This window comes from Eleginops maclovinus, chromosome 8, assembly GCF_036324505.1.
Source record: "Eleginops maclovinus isolate JMC-PN-2008 ecotype Puerto Natales chromosome 8, JC_Emac_rtc_rv5, whole genome shotgun sequence".
NCBI classification, from domain to species: Eukaryota; Metazoa; Chordata; class Actinopteri; order Perciformes; family Eleginopidae; genus Eleginops; species Eleginops maclovinus.
This window is the reverse complement of record NC_086356.1, coordinates 21,009,649-21,023,223: the sequence shown is the minus strand read 5'-3', so window position 1 is coordinate 21,023,223 and position 13,575 is coordinate 21,009,649. Positions and strand designations below refer to the sequence as shown.

The following is a 13,575-nucleotide window of genomic DNA, read 5'->3' as shown; positions in this document are numbered from 1 at the left end:
TATACTGTTGATTTGACAAAGTAGGCTATAATCAGTTAAATTATAAAGAATCCTATCGTAAAACTATCGTAAAAAAAAAAGTTAATGTGCCTAGGCCTATGGTTGATGACATATGCCTGCATATGTTATCTGAGTGTAGAATATTGAAATTTGTGGCTGCAAAGGACATTTCTAAAACGTCTCACCCTCAACCGTACACCGCGCTAAAATTACGTATTTAGCAGTCAAAATTCAAAACATTTATAGGTGGAGAAATCGTTGGACATTCCTTATTTTTTTCTTATTCAGCACCCCTGGTCAAAAAGAGGTTCCCGCGCCACTGTCAGGAACTGAAGAGCAAGAGGAGCAGCCAAATGAAAGAGCATTTGAGGACAGCTGCAGTTTAATAGAGTGTCACATGTATAAAGAGCTGACCACTCTAATCTTCCACTTCCACTACCATTCTTTTATTAGTGTGAATGCTGTTCAGCATTTGAATGAGCCGCCGTCTGCTGATGCAGGTGACCACGGTAACCGAGTTACTGGGCAGATTGGGGCAGACCCAGCTGAGTGACATCATCCGATCAGAGAAGACGCACGCACCAACAGACAAAGTGATACACGCGAACTCTGGATAATTTTACATATGTTGACAGACAGACAGACAGACAGACAGACAGACAGACAGACAGACAGACAGACAATTAAAGAAGGTTTTTTTTTCAATATTTGTATTCACAACTTTCATAAAATGATACAACACCAGAAACCAATCATTTCAGACAAAACAACATAATTTCGCAAAACCCACAAAATAAAAACAGACTGTGAAAAGAACAACGGCAGCAGTGACAGCATAGTGTGGTCCCCTCATTCTGTTAGATGTACACCCATAATTACAGTTTACCATTCTTCCTTCAAGTTCCTGACAAACTCATCCATAATTCCTCTTAAGACATGTGTTAACTTCTCCAATAGCAATATGGAAATCAGTTTTTCAAACCTTTAGAATGTAATCGGATGTAATCTAGGTCAGTGCTTATGGAATATGATTTATCAAATCTCAGTTCATAGCCGGGTGAACACATAGCCTAGTTCAACAGTAATCCCAAGATGACTGCATTCCAGGTGTCAGGTAAGTGTGGCAGGGCCTTTTCCTGTTTATCACACATTTTGTCCCACACATTTCACGAAGGTGGGCTACACAAAATTGGGTTGGAAAGCTAGACTAGCTACACTGTATAGCCACTGTCCATCTGATTGTCTAGTTAGCTAACATATATTACCCCCCCTACACAATCTGGACTGTGGTCCTAACTTTTACCCCTGTTGGCTTTTACAATCTTTATCTTTATCATTTATTTCAACTTTATGTTGTTCAAGTATGTCATTTTTCATTTCATTGACAAGCAATTCTATTATGGTCATACTCTTGTTTGTTAGCCTAGCTGGCTACGATTTCAGTACTATCGAAGATCTTTCCCCCTTCTCAACTCTCTGGTAATATTATTTTCACAAAATACAACCAATAGTAAATCTTACTTGTGAAAAGTAATCCCCCGATTCCTATTTTCGACAGTCCGCTCATTTGAGCAGGCAAACGCTGAACACCAGCCCGGCATTCTTTTTTTTCTTCTGTAGACGCTACGCTACCTGGCCATACGTTACTGTCAATTTATGCTGCTCCCGGGCTCCATAGAGCTCCTGCGGTCACGTGACTTTTGGTTGGGAGCCACCATTTTGGCAGTCAACATGACCACCGGTGCCAGTGTTTTCTTACCGAGCGAGTATACTTCTCATTTTAATTCAAGTGAAATTCGGCTTTATAGTACAAAATTAGAGAGATTAAATATAAGCGACCCATATAATTCACCCGGTGTGCTTTTCAAGAGCATAACCTCCTGCTCTGAAGACGATGTACCCGACTTGCGCTACGCAGACATCCACAGCTATCTTGTAAGCTTTCCATCAGTGTACTCAGGAGACTCCCTCAGAGCGTACAAAAGCTTGGAGGCTTACAAATGGTGTCAGTCCGGCTTCGTAAACAACATTCAACTGTGGAGTCTTACATCCAAAAACTTCGGCATCATCACTGCAAGGGTAAGTATTAAATTATTCCAGTTTGATAGGCAGTGTCACGTTAGCATTGTTTGTTTATTAGCTTGGCTAGCTACGGAAGTGTCACGTTAGCATGTTTTTTAGCTTGGATAGCTACTGCAGTGCATCTGTAACTTGCTAGTTTGTATTTTTGATCGTACTCAACCAAAGTGGCTGGCGTTTTTTACCTTTATTTATCTGTTTTGGAATTTCATATAGGTTAATCACTCCCAAAGGCTTAATGAAAGTCAACTAAAGCCATGGGTGGTGGTGAGGAACGACGGTGTTGTGCTGGGAGCCCACTGCAACTGCACAGCGGGACTCGGGGAGAGCTGCTCTCATGTGTCAGCTGTTCTCTTCAGTCTGTGGGGAAAAAACAACGCAAGGCACGAGGAGATCAGCTGCACATCCAAAAAATGCAAGTGGGCCTCTCCCAGTGAGGATGCTGCGAAGAATGTGGAGTACCTGCAGGGCAAGGACATCATATTCAACCATACTCAACAAAATAAAAAGGGGAATTCCACCAAGGGTACCTCTGCGCCCCCATCTTTCCCACCCCTGACTGCTGCTGAGCAAACACAGTTCTACCAAAATCTCTCACAGTGCCGGACTCAAGATGGGAAGTCCTGCAGACCTGCAGTCCTGTCAGTTGTTCGCGGGTACGCCACATCCTATGTACCCAAGGCTGTCAAGCTAGATTTACCTGAATCTTGAGTAACACTGCGCACTGGGTCGCAATCTACTTGGTTTCTCTAGAAATATTTCAAAGCAATCAATGATACAAACAGTCTTCTCGTAGTCACCATTTCTAAATACATATGGAAGAGATGTTCTTAAAGATTCTCTTTCAGGCCACACCACTAGGCTTGGCACCAGTCTACAATACATCAAATTAACACAGTTTTTGAAGTGCCTGGAGACAGTAGTTGGGTCGATGCCAAAATAAAAACCCAAAAAGTCAAATGTTAAGTTCATTCGAAGCTTCATCAAAGTCAACATGTATTGTTGAAAACATGTTATTGATGATTTAACTTTGAGAAATGGAGCCAGATATTGAAAAATGGTCATGAGACATGCATAGGTTGCCAGCCCAGTGAGGACATTCACCTTTTTATCATTGTTATTTAAACTAATCTCTGTCAGGGTCTTCCTATTAATCTTTTCCCTTAACAACACATTTTCAGCCCTTAGAGCTTGGCATTCTTGCTCAAGACTCTGGATGCGGGTACAGCAGGTTTCAGAGGTGCATGGTGGTGTTACTGGTTCAGGCTGGACAGGATCATCGGCTGAGTCTTCCAACGGATCTGTGATGGGGGGCTCCTTCAAAGGCTCTGTGATATGGTCTTCTGGGGCTGCATCAGTTGATGTCCTGATGAAAACACAGAAGCAGCAAAATAAGCTTTCATGCATACAATACTGATGGCAGTTTGACATGTTTACATGTTTACAGTTTGACATGTTTAATGGAAATCATATGATATTAGCCTTCATTAAATGACTGGTGTGACGTTATTGTTTATAACCATATCACGGCAGTTAACTATTTGAAATAAAATAATCTGAATAACACACCGATCACAAGTAGACCCAACATGTAATCAGACAGGAGTTTGATCTACCCACCTTTGACGGATGGCTTCTGCAGATATCTTTGCCTGCTCTACTTTGTGCAGTTTAGCCTTCTGCCTTCTGTTAAAAACCTCCAGTCTCGTTTTATGTCTCCTCTTCTCTGGAGATGGAAGGTAATCGAAAATTGAGGGGATAAAATCCGGACTCAACGGATTATCACTCTTTCTCCCTACAAAATAAGAAGGAATATTTCAACACGGGTTTGTTTACCACTAGCTTGCTACAAGCTAACTTGCTAACTGGCTAGGCTGCGCCAGAGCCACACTTGTTGAGTTAAAAAGGGACATCACAGTGTCCGTTAGCTATAATAACTGGGTGCTACTTCTTAAATTAAACTAATTAAATTTAATTAAACTGACCAGAAACTTTTTGTAGCATTGTACTGTATTCCTTCACCCACCTGATATGAAGTGATCACTGCATAAGCGAAAGCCAACGGCCGGGGGGTCCCATCTTTCAGTCTTTTTCTGAAGGCTCCTGGCTCTTTTAATCGCTCCAATCCACTTCTCCCTCCTCTCCGCGTCTTTAGGAATGCGATAATACGATACACCTTTCTTTTTCCCACGCCTATTTGTGCAACCTGGTGCACAGCAGTTATCCACCATCCTTGACAGTCTGCCAGTGCCTGTCAATTTACTGCCGCGATGACTGCCAAAATGGCTGCCCCTGTCGTATCTCGTCACGTGACCAGCATATATGACATCATCTGCAGGAGCTCTATATCCACACTTCAAGTTGGCAGCCTCATTTCTCGCGTCACAGCGTTCGATGCTCCGTCTATGATATAAGATGTCTATGCCCTGGACCAGCCTCCGACGATGTCAGCCAATAGAAGAGACGGGGATATGCCCATGTGACGACAAGGGGCCAACAGGATCCGGTCCTGCTGCCAACCAATGAGAGAAGATGATACCGGAAAAAGCAGAGGGTAGAAATGCGTGATGTGAACAGATGATCGAGCCCTTTTCCACGCTGCTGGTAGACAGCTAAATGCTTCAACGTGGACTGCGGATCAGTTGACATGGGGAAGGACCACAGCTGTGTTTCTTTTTTGGACATATGATGTCATTTTATTAATAAATGCTGTTAAATTTAGATGAGAAGCTTCTTGGATTCTTTTCGCATATTTCTACTATAGTATTTAGAACACTACAGGACTCAGGAGTGACTAGGACTCGGGAATTGGTGACTTGATTACAACACTGCCTGTAACTACTAGATCTGATCTGTTCTGCTACAGGCTCCATTACTAGTGTTAATAATCAAGCAGATAAAGGCCATCCTTGTTTTCTGCCTTTACTTATTGGGAATGGAGAAGACATTGACTGTTTGATGGGAATGATGCCTTGGGTGCAAAATATACAGTCATTTGACCAAATAATAAAGCCTAGACCAAAACAACACTAATTTCAAGTTTTAAACACACAAATACTTCCATATTTTATTTCCGTAAGCTCTAAAGCAGGGGTGCCCAACCAGTCGATCGCTGTCTACCAGTCGATTGCGGGCTGAGTTCCAGTCGATCGCGGTCTACCAGTCGATTGCGGGCTGAGTTCCAGTCGATCGGGAGAAAATGTTGTGTGTAGGCTATCCTCCTACTGTGTTAAATAGGCCTACATTAAAACTTCCAACTTAAAACTTCGTAAATAGACACAATGAACTGCTGATCGCGTGAAGCAGTGTGTAGATTTGTACAGCTGTAGTAAGGTAGATCAGGCATAATCAAAGAAAAAATCTCACGCGCTTCTTTCTATCTGCGCGTGCAGGGTATGGTTGCTAGGTTCTAACTAAGGACTTGGAGGGGCGCGAGAAGCTTGACTAGAGCGAGTGGATACTACCATGGCGGCAGAAGCTAAAACATCTAAAACTTATCATTTTCATTCAGAGTGGGAGGAGGATTATTTTTTCGTGTATTCCAATGCCAAGTCCATCTGTCTTATCTGCAATGCAAATGTGGCTTTACCAAAGAAAGGGAATTTGGAGCGGCATTTCAAGACGGTCCACAAGAGCTACGATACAAACTTCCCCGCTAAATCACCACTGCGCGCCCGAAAAGTCAAGGAATTGAAAAGTCAGCTAGCAAAACAACAGTCCATTTTTACCAGGCCCAATATCACGAGTAAGGCTGCAACCATAGCTTCTTATCGTGTCTGTCGTGTTCTTGCAAAAGGAAAGAAATCTTTCAAGGATGGTGAGATTGTGAAAGAAGCGTTCATGGAAGCTGCAGATGCACTTTTTGACGATTTTAAAAATCGAAAGGAGATTGTGTCTGCTATTCAGGATGTGCAGCTATCAAGAAATTCTGTTACACGGCGATGCGAGGGAATGGCGGAGGATGTTGAACAGCAATTGAGGAATGATGTTGACACATGTGAGTGTTTTTCTCTGCAATTCGATGAATCCACTGATGCTGTGGATGTGGCTCAGCTATGTGTGTTCATTTAATGGTTTTCGACAATATGAGTGTAAAAGAAGAGCTGCTGACCATTTTGCCTTTGAAAGGGCACACAAGAGGCACAGATATTTTTCAGGTTTTTATGGAATTCGTTAGTAAGAGCAAGTTGCCCCTCTTCAAACTCATCTCCATTACAACCGATGGGGCTCCAGCAATGATTGGACGTACTGCTGGGTTCATTGGATTGTGCAAACAGTCTGAATCTTTCCCAGATTTCCTGAATTACCATTGTATAATTCACCAACAAGTGTTGTGCGGGAAGATTGTAAATATGAAAGACGTGATGGATGTGGCTAACAAGATTGCGTGTTCTGTTCGGGCCAGGAGTCTGCAGAGGCGATTATTCCGTGCGCAACTGGAGGAGACCGGTGCAGAACACACAGATCTGCTGCTGCACACAGACGTAAAGTGGCTCAGCAGAGGTACATTTCTGGAACGGTTTTCTGAATTGTTGCCCGAAATTAAAGACTTCTGAAACTTTCAAAACATGCTGAGTATGCACAGCTAGAAGACAGTCAGTGACTCTTAGATTTAGCCTTTCTTACTGATCTGACTGACAAGCTCAATAACTTGAATCTAGAGCTGCAGGGTAAGAACAAACACATCATCAGCATGATCAGCTCCGTGAACACCTTTAAAAGCAAGTTGCTGCTGCTATCAAGCAGGTTGCAACAGTGGGATCTGCGGAACTTTCCACACATGGACACAGAACTTAAGCTTCAGGGCAAAGACTGTGTGGAGCTTGAGAGTGCACGTTATGATGATCAAGTGCAAAGCATCTTGTCAGAATTTGACAGGCGCTTTACTGACTTTGCATCCATTGAGCCTGTTGTCAGTTTTCTCAGTTTTCCATTTCGGGAGAATATAGATGTGGATTGTAAAACGTCCAAAGTGGCATCACTCTTCAACCTGGATAGCGGTGCTATTGAGAATGAGATCCTCACACTAAATAATGACATTGAGCTCAAATCAAGAGCTACACCTGACACAAATGTCCAATTCTGGAATCTAATGCAGAAAGAGAAGTACCCCAACCTCAGACAAACTGCAAAGAATTTGACTGCACTTTTCGGATCAACATATTTGTGTGAGTCTGCGTTTTCACATATGAAAATCATTAAGTCAAAACACAGATCCACCATGACTGATGACCACCTTGCGGCCTGCTTACGGCTGGCACTCAGCTCCTACTGTCCGTACTATGAGAGACTAGCCTCCTCCTCTCAGTGCCAGAAGTCCCACTAAGGTAGAGAATGACTTTTCCAACTTGAATTAGGCATTGTATTAATTGGGTTGTATGTTGTTGTGTTGTTACGGGCCAGTCCTAGGCCTACTTGTGCTTATTCTTTGCACGACGTACATTTACTTCAATAAATGTATTATTATTGTTCAAACTTGATCTTTGTGTCAGAAAGTTGTGTTATTATATAAGTGCACAATTAATTGTGGCTACGCTATGGCTTTCGATATGGCTTGGTAGATCTCGACACACTATCAACTTTAAAAGTAGATCTTGGTTCAAAAAAGGTTGGGCACCCCTGCTCTAAAGCTTTGATTTTTGTATTCTTTTCATACTGTAAAACACCCAATAATCTCCTGATGTTTGTATATACCGGTCTCGTCATGTATCACAATTTTAGGTATGTGGTTAAGCATGGTAGCAAGGTGTTTAGCTTCAGCTTGCTTAGCATTGTTAATGTACCCGTTGTAGCATGATAGTTCTTTCAGGACCTGTTCCCTGGAGGAATCAGAATGTTCTGTGAGTGGCAGTCACCAACTCTCACTTCAACATCTTTGAACTCAAGCATCTTCAGGATGACAGTTATATTGAATTCACTTCAACTCACACCAGTATACTTAGGAATCACATCCATATTGTGCAACACTACCATGTTATTACTATACTATTTGTGATATTATATAGCTCCTATATACTTACTAAAGTATTGTAACAACCTTAATATTACAATTAAACTGTTGAGTCTTAAAGCTACAGTTTAAGACCTGAGTCACATAAATAGATGCTTTGGTTGTTGGCACTGTCATCAAAATGTACTGCTTGTTTTCATTTGACATTTATGTGCTTAAGTCAATGAAGCGTGCACACACACACACACATACACACACACACACACACACACACACACACACACACACACACACACACACACACACACACACACACACACACACACACACATACACACACACACACACACACACACACACACACACACACACACACACACACACACACACACACACACCCATTGTTTTGCTGATATAATTGTGTTGCTGTTATGTTGCATTTTCAATTTAAAACAAATACAGGCAAACTGGATGAATAATTCATTTACCATCTGTGCGTGTGTGTGTGTGTGTGTGTGTGTGTTAATCCCTTCAGTTTTACTGCTGATTTCCTTCGTCAAGCGTGAGAGAGTAATTAATCAGATCTGAAATGAGATTCTAGAATTAAAACCATGGTGTGTCTGTGTGTGTGTGTGTGTGTGTGTGTGTGTGTGTGTGTGTGTGTGTGTGTGTGTGTGTGTGTGTGTGTGTGTGTGTGTGTGTGTGTGTGTGTGTGTGTGTGTATGTGTGTGTGTGTGTGTGTGTGTGTCTCCAGTTTAGCCCTAATGAATTCTGACAGGCAAATTATATCAGCTTCCTCCTCTTCATCATTTCTCTGCTGCATCTCCTCTCTCTTCTCCCCCAGCCTCCCTCTTTTGGCTTTCCTTCTATCTTTTTCTTCATGTATCCTTTTCTTTCTCTCTCATTCGGTTTTTAATTTATTTTATTTGTTAGAATTATTTAACAGACTGAATCATTCATGAGCCTGAAACGTTCAGGTGTTTGTTTTATTTGCTGCTGATGTTAGGTTAAAGGTGTGTTATTGTTCCTGCTGCTGCTATAACACCTGCATTTCCCTACGGGGATCAATAAAGGCTTATCATATCTGTTTTGATGGAGACAGGAGCAGGAATGTATCTTACTCGTGACTCTTTTTCTTTTACATTCAAAGATTCCCCTGTGTTTCTGTGAAAAGTGATCACACTATAGTTATATGTATTATGACAGGAAATGATTGTATAGTACTTATAACATGGCAGATGCATTGGAGCGCTAACCTACTCACAGCTCCTTTGACCTGCAGTATCCAGCCAGAAGCTGTATGCACCTGTACGGCACGACAAGTTCATTGATAAAGCAGCTTGTAACACAATTCCAAGTGCCTTACACAAATGAAAGACATTACTAGCATTTCCGAATAGTGCAGTGGAAACATATTATGAAATAACTAAAAACAGTTATTAAAAAGCAAGGAGAATAAAATAAACATTAAACATCAATAACACAGATACATGAATTAAAGTTACAGTGCAGTGTGAGATATGACCAGTTAAATTAAAAGTAAAAATAAAAGTCTGGATTTAAAAATAGTAAGAGTAGCAGCGGACCTGCAGGTGTCTGGGAGTTTATTCCAGATGTTTGGAGCATAATAACTGAATTTCTCCATGTTTAGTTCTGACTCTGGGGACAGAAAGCAGACCCGTCCCAGAGGACCGGAGAGTTCTGGATGGTTCATGGTTCAGCACGAGATCAGAATAAACCATTCAGTGCTTTATAAACCAGCAGCAGTATGAAGTCTCTGACAGGAAGCCAGAGTAAAGACCTCAGAACTGGACTGATCCACTCTCTCAGTGTTGGTGAGGACCCAGCAGCAGCGTTCTGAATCAGCTGCAGCTTTCTAATGGATTTCTTAGTAAGACCTGTGAAGACACTGTGACAGTAGTCCAGTTTACTAAAGATGAAGCATGGACAAGTTTTTCCAAATCTGTATCTCTCTCTCACACACACACACACACACACACACACACACACACACACACACACACACACACACACACACACACACACACACACACACACACACACACACACACACACACACACACACACACACACACACACTGAATATTATCATATTGCATTGCCTCCATAAGATCAGTATATCGAGCTGTGACATTCATGACTTTTTGTTGCAGGACAAAAAAGACTAATATTTTAAATGGAAACTTGAATATGATTTAATTTCAAATGTAAGCATGTTATTCTTTAAAAAAACATCTCTTATTTACTCTAGCATGGTGTTAGGCGCTTGTTAGAGATGGACATGCAGCTTGCGAGTAAAAACAAACTAGACTTTTTCAGAGCATATTCAGTTCATGCTTAGAGGTTAAGCTCTACGGTGGCCGACGGGTGCAAACGCGCTACAGCGACTTCCTTTACAAAAGAGGCACTAAAGATGTGTCTGCAGTATTTCATTATGCGTGCTTTTAGTAAACCCTGCTTGGAACATTTGTGTTTTTTTATTTGCATCGTTTTGAAATTGCAGCGTCACTTGGAAAATGTACTTAAACGTTACTTGACATTATACTTTCAACCATAGTGTATACCCTACAGTTCATTTATAAAATGTCTGTTCAAATCATCTGGTGCTACTTTTAGAGTTATTACATGTGACAGGTTGAGGAGCTGAGCGAATGTGTGGGCAGGCCCTCCCTCCCCTGCAGCAGCGCGCCCCTCGGAGAGGAGGTTTTGTCTTTCCTTTTGGACGGACACAAAGTTTCCCCTCTTGAGTGTTTTCTCTGTTTTAGACACGTTTCATCAGATTTATCAGTTTTATCCCTTCATCAGACTCATCAGTCAGCAGAAGTAATCAGCCACCGCTGTCTGGACTCCATGTAGAATGTATTATTCTGCTGTTCACAACTGATGAACCTCCGATAGAAAAACTCCCTGTAGAGTCTGGGCCGACAATACTTCATGTAAATGTAAATGTACTTTATTTATACAGCCCTTTACAACAATCCTTTCGGAGTACCAAAGTGCTTTACATAGTGTAACAATAAAAAGACAGAAATAAAAACAATTTAAAAACAATAAAAACAGTGAGAGCAATAAAATACAGCAAAGTCAAATAAAATAAAATAAGATAAAAGCGCCATCGTTCATTACCACAAAAACATCTTTCTAAAAAACATTTATATATAAACTTCATTTACAATGTATTTCCTTGAAATACAGGAACTACCAAGAAACGTACACATTACATTCATAAAGGTAAATAAAAGGAAGTTGATTTGTGAAGACATTAACCCCCCATGCTACTTTCATAAACAATAGATTATGTTCCTGCACAAACTCTCCAGTCCCCACATAGACTTAATAAGAGATCTTTTGTTGCATTGCATTTAAAAGAAAACAGAGAGCTTTTCTGACAGCACGACAGTGAAACATGTCACATCGATTTACAATTCAAGAATAGAGTCTGTTTAATTTCCGTGTGGAAACTGGGCTAATTGGCTGTCAGTTAGCAAACAGCGAGCTGTCAGATCCACTCCCTGCTCATTTTAGAGAGATTAGCAAGCAGCATGCACATATTGCAGCAGGGGAAGAAACAACACACAGCTGATGCTCCCATCCAGAATGTCCTGCAGTGATTCAGTGAAATGCCTAAGTCATATTACAAAATGATGTTGGGGAATGAGATTAGAAACAGTGTTTGGAGTTCTTACATGCAAGTTTCAGGTTTCAGTGCAGAAGCGAACAGGCTAGCCCTAACCTTTTCCCTTTAAATGTTTTAGCTTGGTCGGTAGGCACTGTGATGTCACTGGCTTTAACAGCTGCTCATATGACCAATGGACAAAACAAACAAAGGACCATGGGATCCATTTTATTCTTTTAAACTAACAGGGAGACATAGAAACATCAGCAAGAGACGCTGGATGCATTAAAGCAGCAGTATATAGTATATAACTGGGAGATTAATTAAGCATGATAAGTTGTTTTGTTAGGACTCAGTTAGCATAGCATTACCTGTAGACATTAACTCCAAACACCAGGGAGGACTGACATCAGTAACCGTGATCAGTCCGTTCTTCTCTAAATTAATCCAGACAGATGTCATTAACTAACTTTTTTTTTAAAACAACGCTCCTGTGTTTCTCCCCAGAGGCACTTATGTTTCTCGCATACTTTATTCTTTTCGCTTGTAGAATCGCTGGCTACAACGCCCCCGAATACAGCGCGGTTCCCATTCCCTATACCTGCAGTTTTGAAGTAAAGCAATAATGTAAAGTCATTATTTTATCTGTATTCTGTTTATGTTTTGTGTTATTCCTTTCATTCCAAATATCCTTTTCTCTCTTTCTCAGGGATGAATTCCGCCACAGAAACACTAACACAACAGGCTTACTGATATCATACACCTTTAAGTTTGCTTAACAGGTTGGAGTGCTGCATTAAAAAGATCAAACTAACTCCCATCACTCTAGCCAACAGTCAGAACTGAAGAGAAACTTAAAATGTGAATATGTTAAACTTAAACAACAAAGAGAACCTATCCTGCGTAGCCTAGCTAAACTCCATTAGCCAGCCTTTCAGCATGCAGGAGAATTGGATGGACATTTTTTTCAACGTTCATCAGACCAAAGACCCCCAAACTGATTAAGATATGGAGCGGGGAACCCCTACTACAGATATGTTATGTACAATTGTGTTTATATTTAACTGCACCTAGTGCCATGTATGAACATACTACCCTGTTATTCTGCATTCGATATTAAGCTATTCAATTAATAGACTTGAATACATGAACTTGTGTATTAATTTAATACACAAGTTCATGTATTCATGTTTATATTTCAAACATTTATGTAGAAGGGACAGTGAATTCTCAAGCCATCTGTGGATGGAATACATACTTAGTGAGATATCTGACCCTGATGAGTAGCACACAACTTATCTCACCTGGAGGTTGGAAGTATTCTACTGGTCTGTCTTTAAGTGGCTGTGGGTCATCCCAGGGGCACTTATTACGTGGAGATACGTGTGCACGCATTTCTGTCTTGGGGTGGGGTTGGGGGGCCCATGAGCTCTCAGTGCCCAGGTGCCACTGGAGGTATTAATCCTGCCTTGGGCGTCACCTCGCATTTTCACCGGTGGTTTCTGAAGAGGAGGATATCTCACTTTTGCTTCTGGATTTTTTGAGCTGAGTTACAAATCAATCAATACAATGAATTTGTACTAAAAAAATACAAGGTCACTTATTTTCGATAATATTGCAGCGTGCGTCCTTGTTCTTGGGATCTTAATCAGTTGGGGACTAAATATGTCACAAACTTTAAACTCAAGGTAGTAGGACTCAAACGCACGACCCCAGGAGACAGAGTTAAAGTATTAAAAAATACTTTATTTCCAAAAAAGGCAAAAACAAGAACTCAAGACGCTCACATGCAGGATTAATAAACAAAATGCTGGTACGCTGGTAACTGACTCACAGACAGGACAAGACGAACTGGCACAAGACAGGGGGAGACAGGACTATTTAAACATGAGGTAACAGGGAACAGGTG

The 13,575-nt window shown here is 41.2% G+C and overlaps 1 protein-coding gene across 1 annotated transcript; it reads right to left on the bottom strand.

The window, feature by feature from the left end:
- Positions 1 to 2,775: 2,775 nt before the first annotated feature.
- On the bottom strand, positions 2,776 to 4,415 carry LOC134868779 (uncharacterized). The gene is made up of 3 exons (XM_063890082.1): positions 4,106 to 4,415; positions 3,700 to 3,874; positions 2,776 to 3,445 (listed from the first exon to the last, which is right to left on the bottom strand). Exons 1-3 carry the CDS (start codon positions 4,308 to 4,310, stop codon positions 2,776 to 2,778), a joined length of 1,050 nt encoding a protein of 349 aa, XP_063746152.1. The 5' UTR covers positions 4,311 to 4,415.
- Between the last annotated feature and the right edge of the window lie 9,160 nt (positions 4,416 to 13,575).

Coding starts and splice junctions, on each gene's coding strand:
- LOC134868779 (XM_063890082.1), bottom strand. CDS start 4,310: ATGGTGGATAACTGCTGTGCACCAGGTTGCACAAATAGGCGTGGGAAA. Junction 3,875..4,105: donor CAGTGATCACTTCATATCAG/GTGGGTGAAGGA, acceptor CTTATTTTGTAG/GGAGAAAGAGTGATAATCCG. Junction 3,446..3,699: donor GCAGAAGCCATCCGTCAAAG/GTGGGTAGATCA, acceptor TGTTTTCATCAG/GACATCAACTGATGCAGCCC.